Here is a 16,486-nt window from a genome sequence, read left to right as displayed (position 1 = left end):
GACTTGAATGCAAAACAAACTGGGCACTTATAAGTATTAGGCTACAGATATGATAAGTTTGTCCATCACATGAAATGATTATCGATGACCTGACGACCTGTCCGTGAAGGGCATTAAAAGGTAGCTGCTAACGTGGGGGGTTAAACACCTCAGACCAGGTTATCAAATAAACTTACAACTGAACCAAGCAAACCAAACACAAAAACACTTTAAATCTCATTGCAAGTAAAGTCTCAAATCCCCCAAATAACCCTTTTCTCTGACCCAACGCAGGTCATTTTCATCCTATTAGAAGTTAACATCTCTGCCATAGATAGGGCGGAAAGCAAGATTGTCTGCAACGCTCAAGCACAAGCTGTCAGAAGTGGATGGAGTGTCTCATCGGTCAGCACGTCTGTGTGAAGATCAGTTCATGTGGAGTGGGGGGGGGGGTGCTAGTTGCCATCGGTGCAGTCACACAAGTCAGACGAGTGTTAACGCATGTGAGGGAGTGCAAGACAGTACATAATTGGAAGGCTTCAGAATACTATAGCAAATGTAAACATAGCCTAGCTCTGGCAGGTAATCCAGTCTACTTTGATTGAACCTCTTTGCAGGTGTCAAATTTTTTTTCACGTTAAAAAGCCCTTGTGTGTGTGTGTGTATATACGTGTATATCAAAAAACATGCATCCATACTCGTTTCCCCGACAATATAAAAATTGTTTTAGTCAAGTGTATACGTATACATGTGAGTAAATGGAGGTTTGTGTGTCGTTAACAAGTCTATATGTACAAAGTGTGCCAGCATTAAGAAAAGTTTACTCATCCCTGACACTAACATCAATGTGTACATTACACATAAGACATTGGATTTTGGTCATTGGGGGGGGAAGGCAACACTAAATTATTATTTGTGAATGAAATATCCAACCTATCAAAACCACACATTAAACCTGAAAACAACTTTCTATTTAAAAAAAAAAAAAGTGTTCTAAAATGCAGTATTTACATTAACATTACAGGCTTGTCAGCAATGTGCACAGTGATGTTTTCCACTGTAGTGCTTGTAATGCTGTGTACGAAATCTACACAATTCAAAATGCTTAGAAGAATCTATCACAATGCAGGAAAAATACATTTGTTTTTAAATGTAACAGTCAACTTCATAGACAGCCACGTATAGCTTTGTTATTGGTTATCAAAACATGTTCCAGGCATGTTCTCAGTGAAAGACACCGTGTTCAGCATCAGCTGTTTCAATCTAAACTCCGAAATCTCTAGTCCTGTACAAACGATGCAAAACAGAAGTTAAGATTTTCTCTTTTTCGTTTTTAAAGATCCAGTATAAACAACTTCCGTTCCAAGTTGTGTTTTCTATACAGTGTACAAAACGTGCAGTTTAAGAGTTAAATATTAATATTGAATTTGGATTATTTACATCAAAACAAAATCCTCTGGATATGAACAGAAAGTCCTTCACCACTGCCTTCAAGCAGTTCCAGTCCCCAAAACCTCCCACACCGCAAATACTTCCCCTCAAAAAAAAAAAAACTTAATCAAACAAGATGTTCCCTCAAACATACACAATTAACTAGTTAAGGAAAACGCATAAATCAGTGGGATATTTACTTTTTTTTTTTTTTAAAGACGCCATTGTCTGAAGGATGTTTGCCCCGACATGAAACGGGACACTGATGTTTAAAAAAAAATATCACTGCAAAATAGAATTCACGTTAAACACCTTTGACTATTTTGGCAGTTAACTTTAGACTTATGAACATGAGGAGCAAAGAAAAATTCCGGCAGATTAAACTTCATATAAATTTGCAATTTACAACATTTAGAGAGCAGTATTACCTCTTTACTACTGAAAGTCCACTTTTGCAGGAGGAGCAGAAATCTTACTCTGAAACAACATTTTGAATGAACATGTGTGGTTAAATGCTTATCCACTACCTAAGTTATATCCTTATAAATACAGCTAAGTGGCCTTCCTGAAAACATCATTATTTAATCCCACGGCACACGCTGGCCATCTGTGGGCAATGGAGTTACTAAGGTTGCAAGGTAAGAGTACATGGCGCCACAAGCAGTTGCACTAGCAACAAATCTAATTTTCAAGCAATAAAGTACAAGAAACAACTTGGATCGCAAAATTTGGCAGATATTCTGCTTCATCTCTCAAGTTATTTTATTTAGTCTATGCGAAAATGGGACTTTAATTTGTTTATTTCAGGTCACTTTCTTATCATCAATAAAAGATCTGCAAGTGATAAATTACCTAATGCCCCTTTACCTACAGTATCAAATCACTTTTTTTGGCAGTGAATGTGTCAATTGATTTTCAAGTCGAAGAAAAATGTCAAATGCGTCAGAAAACATTTGCGTTGTATAGCTGGGATCCTCATGATCACAAATCTCAGTGTAACTGTTTGAAATTGTTGGGAAAACATTTGATCCATGTGTTTTTGGGGTGAATTTGACATTTAATAGCTTAACTCTTTAATGTGTGCAAAGAAGTAAAACGCACAATTCCCTTCTTAATATTTCAAAACAATGATTTTGAGTTGTGATACTTTGTATTAATAAAGACCATAATGATTGATCCCTTACCAGACCCTTGAGTTGGAGGATATAAGTATTAACTCAATAGATGACCCTGAGTGAATCATTGGCCTTTTATGATAATGATGGCCATATTTTATAGCATAAAACATTTGTAGATTGAAATTCCTTACTCTAAATTAGAAAAAAAAACACACTTGCTAATAAAAAAAAAAAAAAAGGTCCAGTTAAAATGTACAGGCACAAATCGTCAGTAAACAGACATATATACACATCAAGAAATAAAAATTTAAATTGAGGGAAAATAACAAAATAAATGCACACCCCTCCTTTAAATCTCCATTGTGCCAAACGTTCTTCCACAAAGATGATATGTTAGCATCATAACACCCGGAGCTCATAATACGGAGTCCTCTTCACATCCGGGAACCCCTTTCCTGAAGGATCTGCAGAGACCAACAAAAAAAGGTGATAGAATCAACAAAACAAAATAGCAAATGGTCAGAAAGTCATTTAGTAACTGACTCTGTAAAGTCCCCTGTAGTTTAGTATTCAATGTCACTTTAGAAGGGTCTGTCTTAAATTTCTGCCATAGTGCATTCTCTTCCCAGCCAGGAGCACTCGTACATTTACTCTAGACTCTAGGTTGAAGCAAACATACGGAATAGGGTGCAAAGCATTGTGCTAAAAACTATGCAGTACTTGGTTCTAAAGCCAATTATGCTTTCTTGGTTCTGGAAAGACTGAAACTAAGCACAGCACCACAAATTATTCTGAACTAGAGAAGAGATGAAAGGCAAAACAGACCACATGAAGAAGGAAATGGCAGCAGAACTGAAATGTAACATTATTTAGTTTCTTTCTTTTTTTACCCTTTAATTCAGGTTTCAAAATGATTAATTATAGCAGTATGTCAATTTTAAGAGGAAAGTTTTATTTAATTAAACCAATTTTTTTCCCTTCACACTTCTGCTGCACCCATTTTCCCTTTTGGGGCTTTGCCGCAATCATCCATACTGATATCATTTCAGGAGTCTAACAATCGCAGGTACATTCTTTATGTAAATAAAGTGAGATTCGAGTTTACCAGTATACCGGTAGATGTCATGTCATGAGATTCTCACATTTACTGCAGAAACAATACATTTAATTGTCCTCTCAGTGATTCTTTGTACTGAAAAGCTAAACGAAAATGATGGATCACAATTCAGATCTCACATAGAAAGATAATAAGCAATAACTACTCATTGTCAATCAACATAAAGCATGCATTGCTTCACTACACAGCATTACAACTGCTATGTTTGATAATGAAATGGACTAAAGGGAGTGCAGTTACCCTCCCTTCCTTTTAAAATGGCATTGAATGAGGGACAATGAGTCGTACTGCAGCAGCAGGTGATTCAGCAGGCCCTCCATTAAACAAGGCTGTGAGCATTACAATAATTACAAGAGTTTTATTTACACTACTGAAACAAGTGAGAGGTTCACCCACAAAGAAGTGTTCTAGTCTCAGCAGGAACCAAAGCTGATTTTCAACCCGGATTTAGTCTCTTTGCTCGGGTTCTATATATATTATCTGATCAAAATGTCTTTGACATGTAAAGACAGCTTTCAGTAGTGTAAACTTCGTCAAGGAGGCATGGGGGAAGGGAGATGGGGACAAACTAGGGAGGCGTGATGGAGGGACAGCGAGCAGTTGAGAGCTCACCGGTGACTCATAAATGCTCAACCCTAATCAGAGTCATTCATTTCATAATCCGTCTCTTCGTCGTCACTCTGAGCAACATGCAGCATGCAGACAGCACAGAAGACAAGAAAGGCACGTCGTAAAATAATGGAAATGAATGGAGGTGTGTAATATTGAAAAGGAGAATGGGGAGAAAAAGAAAACTAATGGTTTGAGGGGAGGGGAATAACATGAATGGCATTTAGCAACAACAACAACAACAACAAAAATAATAAGTTTTAAAAGTGCAAAAATGAAAACCAGGCCAAAAGCACCTAACACACTCAATTCACTTTCCACAACTGATTGAAAATAGTGCCATTTATTACAAATGAATAACTCATGCTTGCTACAAAAAAGGAGAGACAATTTTAGATTTTAAGACATTGCACAGAACATAATGAAATTATTCATACTCGAGGAACCAGTTTGGATTTGGTTAGAGGTGCACAGCAAAGAACGGTGAGAACGGTCATTCTCATCTTTCCGATTTTTAGCCAGCCACATTTAGACACGTGTGCTGCCGCCGCATCATAGTTCTACATCGACACACAGACATTAATGTCACACTTTCTCAAACACACACACACACACACACACACACACACACACACCAACAAACAGAGTAATATGTATGGAAGTTCTTGGAAGCTTGGAATTTGTCACAACTGGCCAAAATAAACCATGGGGGAACAACTCGTCTGCTGACAGCACAGCTAACGTTAACGCGTGTTGCATTGACATGCATTATGATGTGTTCAGGCTCTACTCAGTTAAACAAAGTATTCAGCTAAGTTTAATTGTAACGCTAGATTTTTACCCCCCTCAATAAAAATCAAATCTTTTATTTCCCCAATTGATTCTGAGGGTTGTTTTTTTAAATTATTTTATTTTATTTTTTACACAAATGACCACTATAAATGACAATAACAATGTAAAAGGACAACATTTTTATTTTTGATGTTTACACTCACTAGGTAAAAAAAATTTGAGACCGTTCTAGGACGGTGTTGAAAAAAACTTCCATCTGGAGCCTTGCTGTCAATTGCAGTTTATAGAAAGAGAAATCAGAATTTGCATCTCCAGATAATGGTGACCCTATAAACCATCACAGCCTCAGTCGTCTCTCTGTGTCGTCCCGTTCACACCTGAAAGGATGCTGATTGGCCCGTGCACTGGCTCGCCAGACACAAAATCATTACTTGAAGCCTGACTAGATGGATTTCCGTGTGATACATGATCCCACGCTTGATCTTGTGACATCACAAGACTCCAATTGCAGTGCTAGGTGAAAATCTAAACATGACATGGGTCTAAACACTCAGTTGGTTCTGTTAGACACCTTTGAGTCGTCTCGTCCTCAGCATATAAATGAAACTGGTTCATGCCTGAATCTAAACAGGAGAGCATTGTTCAGTTATGAAAAAGCCAGACGTATAAATTAACGCAAAGCAAACATTCATTTTTTATCTTTTTCTCTGATCACTTGTAGTTTCACGGGCAGGCTGTTTTTTTAAACAGAGGGATTGAACATTCACAATGTTCTCCTTCATAGTGCTTTCTCATCAATAAACGAGAGGTGCTTTACGGTCCCTGGTGGCATGCTCATAAATGCGATGCATTTAAAACGTCCAGCACAGGCCATCATTCACAGATGTTTGCTGTGGACGGATTTTCAACTGGCCTCTCCAAATGCTCAAACACTTACCTTAGCCTTCTCACTGGGCTCACTGTTTGTCCCGTATGATTGATTGTGCAGCTCCTTGGAGACCACGCACAGGAACTCCGCCTGGTCTTCGTTTCCGTAGTTGTAAGAGGAGCCTATGCTGACCAGCTAGAGAGACACGAGAGCAGAGCACAGGAAGAATTAGCCTTAGACTGATGAAGTAGGGGCAAACACTATGGAACTCATGAGTTTGTTTGTTTTCATTAGACACACCAAACATATTATGGGATAAAGTGGGGATAACACATAAAGCTCCCTAAGATTTAAACCCAGAATGTCATAGTAACACATACACTTACACATACACGGTAAATGTAAGATCAAAGTTAGAGGCTCCAAACAGATTTCACAACTTTAAGGGTATATAAAAATGAGTGCGTTCTAGGTCATAACATTTATAAAATGCAATGCCAACCGTGTTTTCAGGATCTGCAGAAATTCCAGCATTGATATACAAAATAAGATATTTCATAAAGATCAAAGGGCAAACCAAAAACTACATAGAAATAAAAGAATGTGTGGTCCACAAACATAAATTAATGACAATAAAATAAATAGCACAAAGAACATGGGAGGCTAACATGCTGGTTGAACAAAATGGTGGGGGAACACTGGATTTGACTTGATCGGGCCAGGCTTGTTTAAAATTAAATAGTTTGAAACAAATTGAGGCAATCAATTGTTAAAACTACAGTATCTCCTACAAAAAATAAAAGAGCAAACAAAGAAACTAAGGCTTACTGAATCTCGCGTCATTAATAAGAACATTAAACTTTTGATAATTCCCCTCAAATGTATTAAAACTAATGTTACAAGCCTGTTTTGAAGATGTAAAGTACAGATATTTGTTTTAAAATGTAGGGAGTAAAAGTAAAAAGAAATACTCAAATAAAGTGCATAACCTGAAAATTCTACTCAAGTACACTAACAAAGTATTTGTACTTCATTGCGTCCCACCACTGGTATTAGTACTACCATGAAAGGGACAGGGGCGGGATCTTCTAGAGTGCTTCATATTGATTAAGATAAATCCAGCTATCCGATAATGTGAGATGTGTTCTATAATCTGTTTTTATTACTTGTACTCTACATTTTATTTTGGGCGGCTGCTGTTCAGGAGATCGAGCGGATCATCGGTTTGATCCCCAGCTCTTGTGTCCTTGAGCAAGATACTGAAGCCCAAATTCGTCTTGAAGGCTTTGGAGTTCTGGTGTGTGAATGAGCATTTAGATCCTGATAGACAAGTTGACAGCTTGCATTGCAGCCTCTGCCATTTGTATCTGAATATGAATAGTTTGTATAAAAAGGGTGAATTCTGACATTTAGTGTGTGCGCTTTAAGTGTTCAGAAGACGAGAAAGGCACTATATAAAAGTCAATTTTCCATTTAATTCAGTCTTGCCAACTCTTTAGCTGCATGGCTTACCATTTTACCACAATAATTAAGAGGAAAAATGAGTGAAGAACACAAATTCAACCAAATTATATAATCAGAAGCTACCAGCTTTTTCCTTTGAGCACTGAATGGGTCTGTCAGGAAAACACATGATGATGTATTTAGATACAATAAGCTGCTTGCTAATTTCTAATTTTCCTGTTTTAAGTCATGTCAGTTTGAATAAAAAGACACAAAAGGATAAAAGAGGATAATTAAAAGGGAAGACATTGGTAAGGTTTTTGTAAACAACCCTCATACACACCTTGAAAAACAGAGCTGTTCCTGAATAACTGCTTTTACTGCTGAATGTTAAGTGTGTGTGTACCCTGCAGGCTACATGTATACTGTCTGTACCCAGGTGTGCTTGTTCAGACATGCATCGGCTCATTAGCCACTACTGCTGGAGACTTGTTGTTGTTAAGCAATCTCTCGCACAATAGGCATCAACGCAGCAAAAAATACAAATAGTCTCAACTGGCCACTACGGATTCCCCTTTTCATGCTGCTAAAGACCCAACAAGCAGCAAGACTTTCTTGGTGAAATATACCCCAACAAACTGTCTATATTAATGGAATATTAAAGCAGCGTTAGGTCATTAAAGATCATCTCCCCAAAAGACTCTCATTGGATGACGACTGAGCGAGCTTTAGGCCAAATGTGCGGTGTTGTCATAACAATATTAGCCAGCAGCTCCGGCTGAACACAAACTCATGTTAACTTGGATTATTCTCTCTTAATGTTTGAATCCATTTCAGATAGCAAGGAAGATTACCTTACGGCAAGCTAAAACAACAAACCCCCTTTAAACAACCAGCACTATATTACAGCAAAGCCCACAGCCAAGTGGCTGTATCAAGAACAGAGGAAGCTGTTGACGGGCGTAAAAACTGTGACTGCAGTATTAACACAAAAAAAAATCCATAATAAAACAAAATCAGACAAGAAAAAAAAAAAAAAGGTGTCATGTTCTCCTAGCCTCACTGGTGAGCAAGCAGTACAATTTAACACTTAAAAGAATCAACTAAATAGAATGACCAGAAGCTATGTGTCTACTAGGGACAAACGATGGCCAACGGGGGGTGTGGACAACATGGGGACCATGCAGTGACCGGCCCGTGGACAGAAAGTTGTTAGACACACCTCTCCGCTGTTGTTGGGCAAAGCAGACTCCACTCCCTTCACCTCCCTTGACACAATCAGCAGAAACTCTGACTGGTGGGCCCGCCCGTAACTTATACTGACAAGCTGCAACAACCAATCAGAGCACAGACGGGATGCCCGGATCATGTATGCGGACAATGAGAAAGATGCGATTTGCTGTTTGGCTTTTGAGCCAGTTCCAATATTCAGGATTGGACTGTGTGGGTCAATGTGAGGTGGGGTGGGTGAAGCACATGAAAGAAGGACTGCTGCTGTGACCCTGCAGGAAGTGGTTTACCTGCTCAAACTTCCAGCCGTCAGACATGGTAGACACCATCTGTGTCAGCTCCTCCTCCTGGCACTGCAGCACCCGGTACACATGCTTCACTGGAACCTGATTGGAGGACGAACACATTAGCAAATGGGATGGAAAGGGAGAAATACCAACACCAAAAAAAGGAATGGGACTGGACTGTCATATTCATTGAGAACTCCATTTAAATAGAACTTCATGTACCTGTGATGTTTTACAGTCGCGTTCCCTGATCTTGTCCTTGATGAGCTTTATTAATGATGTGATGTTGTAGAATTCGGCTTCTTCTAGCACACCTAAAACCGGGGAAAAGAAACAAGCTTTTATGCAGACATATCCTGCCAACATTAAATAGGGTATCTACATTAGAGCTTTGCAGAGATGCAGTATAACATGTGAGACCAATCAAATTCTTTGTATTACATTTGGATTCTGGAAAAAAAAAACCAAAAAAAAACAAGTAGGCATCCGTCTTCATTTCTTTGCAAAATACAAATAAAATAAATTAACTTAAATATTGAAAACAAATATTTCAGAAGTTTATTGTGCATTTATTTGTTGTGTGTGTTTATTCAAAGAAAACATTTCTCAAAGTTCATTCCATATGACACAGAGACATTACCTTCCTCTGCCAAGTCCCTGTTGAGCACCAGTTTGCCATGCCTCAAGTAGTTAAGCACTGGCCCAAAGTATGTGGGGTCTCGGTCTATGAGATAGGCACCAGTTTCATCCTGAAAAGCAAAAAAGAAAGATGAGCATAATATAATAACGCTACATTTATTGTCTGAGCTTTTGATTTGAAGAAACAGATAAATATTAAGGAATCGTTTCTGGTCAAACCTACATTTAAGAGAAACACTGATAGCAATTTAAATTCTAAGCACCTAGTACAGGGATTGTAGTGTAACCAGAGATTAACGTGATTTCAAATGCTCTCATCTGAACACTGCATTAACCAACATGTCAAAAAGAGACTAGGAGCAGGCATACATATCTTAATCGAAACATAATCTGTTGAGGGGGAAAAAAACATTTTGCATCAGTGAATAAAACTCGAGGGATGAGAATTATGAGGTCAACTCCGATGCTGATAATCTCCACGGGGGTTGCGAGGACATGGGCACGCAGAGACACACACATACAACAGCTTTGGGATATCACTTCACTATCCCCACAGGCCTCGGATTTGATCTCAATTTCTTCACAACCGCTGGGTATTCCCCTATTTCTGTAAGTACTGCGATTAGAGCGTCCTTGTCTCATGGGGGAAGAGGAGGTTAAAACAATTAGAGCAGAACATAAAAAGATTTGGAACGGCAAGCTGAATCCACCATGGGGACCAGGAGAACGCACCTTGGCTTACAACTGACAATTAGCCTAGTCTACTCCGGTCTGCTACATAGTTGGTCTCGCACATAACACGAGTCTGTTTGAACAGCTGTCTAACTGCAGCAGCCAGCACCAGTTCAATACTAAAAGTGCTTTAATATGATGCGACGTTAGTGAGTCAAACAAGACACGCATGACATTTCGTAAACCACTCAGCGCTGAACACAGGCCGTAAGCAAATTCTGTTGCAATATTCAAAGGCTGTAGGATGTTTGACTTCACATCATCAAGTAATGTGGCTTAAGGAACAATCTTAGCAAATTAGCAGCTTTGATGGTCAGTGCAATATTGTCACTGCAGGCTATGACCAAATTCAAACAACCATGTCTACGATGAAGAACTTGAGCATAGTTACTTCATCTTCACGAGCCCAGAGATGGATTTAACTCGAAACCCATTAATCTTTCCAATAATGAGAAAATGTCCCAGTGCATTCTCTTTTATAATGAATCTGAAACCTCCTGGCTGGCTGACCTCCTTTCTAACTGCAAAATGATCCCACTGGAGTCTAATGAAGCTCTATCCTGGTCTTTTTGCCCTGTTTCAGTTCCTTACATTTCAATCGTCACTTAGGTTTAAACATAAGCATAGGTAGGCCCTTCATAGCCATAACAGATGGGACCAAATCTGCATAGCTCACCACATTCATGCCACACTGTACTGGTATATTTTAGTATAGGTTCAGTTTCTACTCTTGGCCTCTAGGAACGGTTTTCTTTTTAATTCCTATAGAAATCCATCAGTAGACATGGTGTTTCGTTCGGAATAAAATATAGCTTGCTTTGCCAGCATCAAAGCACCATTATTCTTAATTCTACATGAATCAGATCCATAAACCTTTTTCACAGAGGAATTTGAACTCATCATAGGAGGGAAAGCAGAGTCGAAATTTAAGACATTATCAATGGCTCCATTCCAAAAATTTCAGAAATTACAGCTTATACCCATGTTTGACAAGTCAAAATGTCCATTTTGACAAAAGGTCTATTCAACTTAAGGATTCACTTCTAATAGTCCCTTAGTCATGTTTACTTCCACTGCAAAGTCTATGTGAATGGACAGTTTGGGAAACCACTGCTATAACAATATGTTGTTGAGGCCCAGGCAGAAAATATCCCCATGTACTTGAGAAAAGTAAATCCTTAATAAAATAATCCAGTTTTTAATTAAAATATGCTTGAAACAAAACATTTGGCTTATACAAATTGTATAACTTCAATTTAGGGAGTGTGCCAAATAGTCCAATGGTTATCTACCCAATAACAAACGACAACAGGTTATTTCGTTTTTTTTTTGTGGAGGTTTTCCTTGTCTGGAGCTATTAAAGTTGAGCTGAATTCCATGTAGCTGCTTTAGTATCAGGGTTCATGATATACATGTACATTGCTGTCAATGTTGTTAGCAACACCTGCACTCATCCTACTATGACGAGTTAAAATGTCTGCTGTGAAAAAGGCTGATTGCACTGCACAAATAAACTAGAATACACTGCCTCCAAACACTCCCACTGATCAAACACTCAGAGATACCACATGTGTACTCTACACTTCTGTAAACCTTCTGCTTCCTGGCCGGTCACCAAGCCTGCTGCTAGTTGTCTGGATGCACGTTCATCTATGGGGGACTCGAGGTGATAGTGACCCAGTTCGGCGAAAGATGATTATGGGGGCTCTGATATGGGGGGCCCATGAACACAAAAGGGGCAGTGTGTTTAATTAAACAAAAAGGCTGTGTCTCCGGGGGCCCAGGCTGGGGAGCATCGGGCAACAAACAGACAGACGGAGGACAGTGAGGGAATAGGAGGAGTGCTGTTGACGGGCAGGGAAAAAGAAGGAATTTGGACGAGAGCTCTTGAATTAAAAAAGTTCACGATCTCTGCAGAATATTATCATGATGATGAACAAGAGGGATCATCATCTGTGAACATTAAGGTTTGATTAAAAGCAACAACAAACTAGCTTGAAAGACTAACTTTATTGATATCTTATGATATCTTAATTAAATAAAATTGCTTGACCTATGGACAAGGCTGACCGCTTAAACAAAACACACCTGATGATATCAACAAAACACACTGACGAGTGTCAACACGGCTTAAAATCACCAAAAATATTGAAAGTGTAAACCCTTTCGTAGATACAACAACAAAGGCCAAGTAAAAAGCAGGACTACCCATGAATGGATTCCAACCTTAGCTTAAGGTAAACAATGGTAATTAGTGGGTTGGTCTCTACAGCAAAGGGAAGTGTAGAATTAACCTTATCAGTCTTCTTCTACACACAATACATATCCTCACACAGGAAATACCACGGCGACCCACCCTTCGAGCATGTGATGTCCAAAAAAACTTTCTGCAGACACTGAACACTCAAAGTCAACCCTGAATTCCGCAAAATGTACAAGTCACTGCATGTTTGCTTCGGAGTACAACAATGGTGGTACACCAAAACTTTGCATGGAAGCATTCAGTAATTCAAGCCAGACTGGTGTGGGTTTATTCATTGCTAAATTTGATATAGACTAGACTTTCAAATAATACACCAGATGATGGTTGCCAGTAATTATAAAGGCAAAAATAGCAACAGCGGGTGAAGTCATTTCAATTTGCGCAGACCAATACTTAAGATGAATGAAAGCATTATCGAACGCTGCTCAGCCTTCACTGCAGTCGAGCTGGAATACAAGCCCACTGCAGAAACGGTGCTTAAAGATGTTGCAGTAGCTCTTCTGAGTCACATGACTGTAGCTACTTAGCCAAGAGGAAGTCTGATCCATGTAGAGTAGGAGCCAGGAGTCCCCCTGGAGTACAAGCAGTAATGGCATAGTCAAATAGGCGGCATTCATCTTTTAAATAATACACGCATCACGTCAGGGCTATATTATTCGAAACTACCTCATATTTTGAGATATTTAACACTGTGCATTTGAATTAAGAGTTGAACTTTTCATGTAAGGGACTTCTCACCTTTCTACCACATGCGAAGCAAGTCAACGCCATGAGTGCTTTTCGCAGAACTATTTATGACTGAGCATCGCTGCAGGCAGTCAATGAAAGTCCCCTTTTAAAAGTCCCCTAAAAGCTTTGCTGTCATGATGAGAGAGAGTTAAGTAGCTCCACGGCTAAGCTGGCAAGCCAGAAAAGAAGAAGAAGAAAAAAAGAAATCATTGTAACCTGGAGCTTTCTCCTGGCAGAATGAGAAATGTGTAGTGGAATAGAAGAAGAGGCTGGGAGAGAAATGATTGGTCTCGCTGATGACTGACTTTGGGATGATTACATTTTAATTTACTGCAACACATGGGTATGATCAATGGTAGGCAACTGGCTTTTGTGAATATGTTGCTTTAGAGGAATAAAGCAGATAGGATCAACCTTGACTCACACCTGATATGCCAATAGTACTCTGTATACTGTCCTGTTAAGCACTTACTGCAAGAAGACAGAGCAGGAGACTAAGATATCATTGTTAAATATTTACATTGCCTCCCACGGTGTGCTGAGGCATGACGTACAAGCTGAATACGGCATTAAATGCGGCCACATTTCTCTCACACGCGCCGCAGAGAGAACTTCTTCGGGCAGCAAATGGATATAAATATGAAAAGAATAAGATGTTGAAGGAACAAGAATCCTTTGTGATGGGGTGCTTGAAAAATTGATGCAGCTCTCAAAGCTAGAAAGCTTGCTCTCTACTTGAGTGGTCCTGAGTCGAGTCGTTTGAGAGTAGGAGTCTGCCAAAAGGGATGGATGCCGTCTCCGATGTCAGCTCATTGACTGGACAATGACCATTTTCAGTGCAATGCCTGCTTATGATCTTGCAGCATCAAATAGTCACATTAGTCTAACAAACCTAGTTTTAGCCCTCTAAAACAATGGCAATGATTGCATGTCAATTCTAGAGTAAAACAATTTAAAAAGAATACTTATAAATAAAAGACTATCTGCCGTTATGGTTGTGCACATGACAGCACTTCCTCCACTTTCTCCCTGATCTACCCCAATGTGCAAAACAAGCTCCAGTCAACAACATGAATAATGCAGTTCTCCTCAAGAGTCCTGCTGAAGCACGTCAGCCTGCGTGACTGAGAACTGAACCACTCATTTCCTTGGCTGGGAAACACAATACTGCATTCGCACAAAAAACGTTTTTTCTACCCCCACTGATCGGTTACTATGCTGGGCTTCTTGTACGAAGTTGTGAAGGAAAAAACGGCTCAGTTTCAGATCAAATTAAATCATGTCAACATAAATGAAAGTGAAATAATAGCTAATAATAATCTGCTCTTTACTGGATGCTATCTTAAATGAGACTGCTCGCAAGAGAGAGGTATAGTAATGGCTTAAGAGTCTGATACACACTTAAGACAAGGGATTTAGATGGACTGATCCTTGCTCATGGGAGGATAAACTGACAAAAAAGCAAGCTGATTATTTAGAGATTAAGATATTCGCATGAAAAAATGAGATGAGCCACGGTTGCAGATTAGTATAAAAGGAGGGCAGGGGTGAAGATTAAAATGTTAAAGTAGATGAAAACAATGAATAATAGGGCAGTACAATAAAGGATGAAAACAGGACACATTATACTATGTGTACATGCATTGTGTCTGCCGGGGGCCTTAAAGCACGCACACACGCACTCCGCTGTTAAAACTGGCAGATGGACAAACAGAGAAGCCTGCTTCTGGAGAATTGAGGCCATTCAGGCAGATGAGTGACTTCATCCCGAGCTCTCGGTTGTCAGCAGCACCTCACCCCACTTGGCAATGACTTATGTGCTCATTAGGGGAGCCTCACCACCAGCACAGAGGCTGAGTACAGTAGAACAAACGGAGCCAAGTAGCAAGACTAACCTCAAGAGAGTAAGGGGGGAAAAACACAAGTTGATCAAGCAATAAAGTCTTCTATGTGTAATGTTACATCATTTGGCAAGTTATTTATAGCATTAACAGTAGACATCACAATTACTGGATGGCCTACAAAGGAGTCTTCTTGTCTGTTCCACCTCATCCATTTTATAAATTGTACATAGTCATCCACATAATAGAGTTTCAGTAGTTCTTGCCAATAATAAAAGGAGCATGTGGTTGCTGTCACTATTTCACACACAGCACACCTCGATGAGCAAGGCAATGGCCTCAGATCTCAGCAGGGGAAAGTTTCTAACTAACAGCCAACGTACTGAGGCGACTTGATGTTTTTGACTGGAAAAGCTGGCAAAGTCGGTTCAAACCATGCGCTATAGTTTTCAAGCAAACGCTTTAAACAACACATGTACGTATCCACAAGAACTAGCAACTTGTGTAGTTAGCGACACCTAACGAGTCACACACACACACACACACACACACAAGCTAGCAGCAAGATGGTATGTCATGTGGTGACTGTCGGAATCTAGCTAGCTTAGCGCGTTAGTGCTAGCTAGCCACAAAAAAAATCGAGTTAGCACAAAGTGTGATTAAATACTGATTTCACAAAGCTGGGATGGTATTAGCACAGCTGTTATGCACGGTCATTTGACACCCTGATTGTACAACAATGTAGTAAGCTGATATAAACCAATTTAGTGTGGGGCGAAATTGAGTTAACGTTAACCAATTGCGCTCCCTAACTACAGCGCTAACTAGCTTAGCATTTACCTTGTCGGAGTCGAGTTCGGGGTCAGCTTGGCTCAGTCGGTACAGAAACGACTTGGGATCTCGACACAGCGTCTGTCTCGTTGTTAAAAAATACGTCCCCCCGACGTTCAGTCGAATCCATTTCGATGCCCCGGCACTGGCCGAAGTGTTTCTTTCCGCCAGAGAATGGGCTAAACATCTCCGGTGGACGGAGCTGCTTGCCTCGGTGCTGTTCTCTGCCATCCCTCTCTCCTCGTCTCCTCCGCCCTCGCCTCGGCTGTGTGCGCGGCGGACAGGAAATAACTAAGCTGCAGCCGCTAACTTAGAGTCGACGACTCATGCAAAGCAGGGCTGCCAGCGCCTCGGCCACTCCTACCAACTCACTCCACCAGCACTTTATTATCCCAGAGAAAAGAGGTCCTCCCCAGCTGGATCCTCTGACGCTTCAATATGGAGCAACGATCTCTGGATACCGACAACCTGGAAATGTCACAGCGTTTGAAAATGTGATTACTCGCGTGGTTATTTCGTGTTTCGGGTTGTCTCACGCGATAATGGCTCCAAAGTGTGTATTAAAGTAATTTTCACG

General features: G+C 39.9%; 1 protein-coding gene across 2 annotated transcripts; it reads right to left on the bottom strand.

The window, feature by feature from the left end:
* Positions 1-1,118: 1,118 nt before the first annotated feature.
* Positions 1,119-16,279, bottom strand: kctd5b (potassium channel tetramerization domain containing 5b). 2 transcript variants are annotated; one of them, XM_084040094.1, is made up of 7 exons: positions 15,919-16,279; positions 9,515-9,623; positions 9,097-9,188; positions 8,878-8,973; positions 8,580-8,684; positions 5,984-6,109; positions 1,119-2,992 (listed from the first exon to the last, which is right to left on the bottom strand). In XM_084040094.1, exons 1-7 carry the CDS (start codon positions 16,138-16,140, stop codon positions 2,963-2,965), a joined length of 780 nt encoding a protein of 259 aa, XP_083896220.1. In that variant the 5' UTR covers positions 16,141-16,279; the 3' UTR covers positions 1,119-2,962. The 2 variants fall into 2 exon arrangements, with proteins under 2 accessions (XP_083896220.1, XP_083896221.1); XM_084040095.1 differs by lacking the exon at positions 8,580-8,684 and having other exon boundaries at positions 15,919-16,274.
* Positions 16,280-16,486: the final 207 nt, after the last annotated feature.

Source organism: Eutrigla gurnardus (genome assembly GCF_963514095.1).
Source record: "Eutrigla gurnardus genome assembly, chromosome: 22".
NCBI classification, from domain to species: domain Eukaryota; kingdom Metazoa; phylum Chordata; class Actinopteri; order Perciformes; family Triglidae; genus Eutrigla; species Eutrigla gurnardus.
This window is presented reverse-complemented; position numbering and strand designations above follow the sequence as displayed.

Bases quoted from the DNA above. Each gene is read 5' to 3' on its own strand.
- kctd5b (XM_084040094.1), bottom strand. From the start codon at position 16,140: ATGGCAGAGAACAGCACCGAGGCAAGCAGCTCCGTCCACCGGAGATGT. The intron at 8,974-9,096 runs GTACATGAAGTT...TCCTCCAATCAG, and splicing joins GCGACTGTAAAACATCACAG to GTTCCAGTGAAGCATGTGTA. The intron at 8,685-8,877 runs GTAAACCACTTC...TGGTTGTTGCAG, and splicing joins ACGGCTGGAAGTTTGAGCAG to CTTGTCAGTATAAGTTACGG.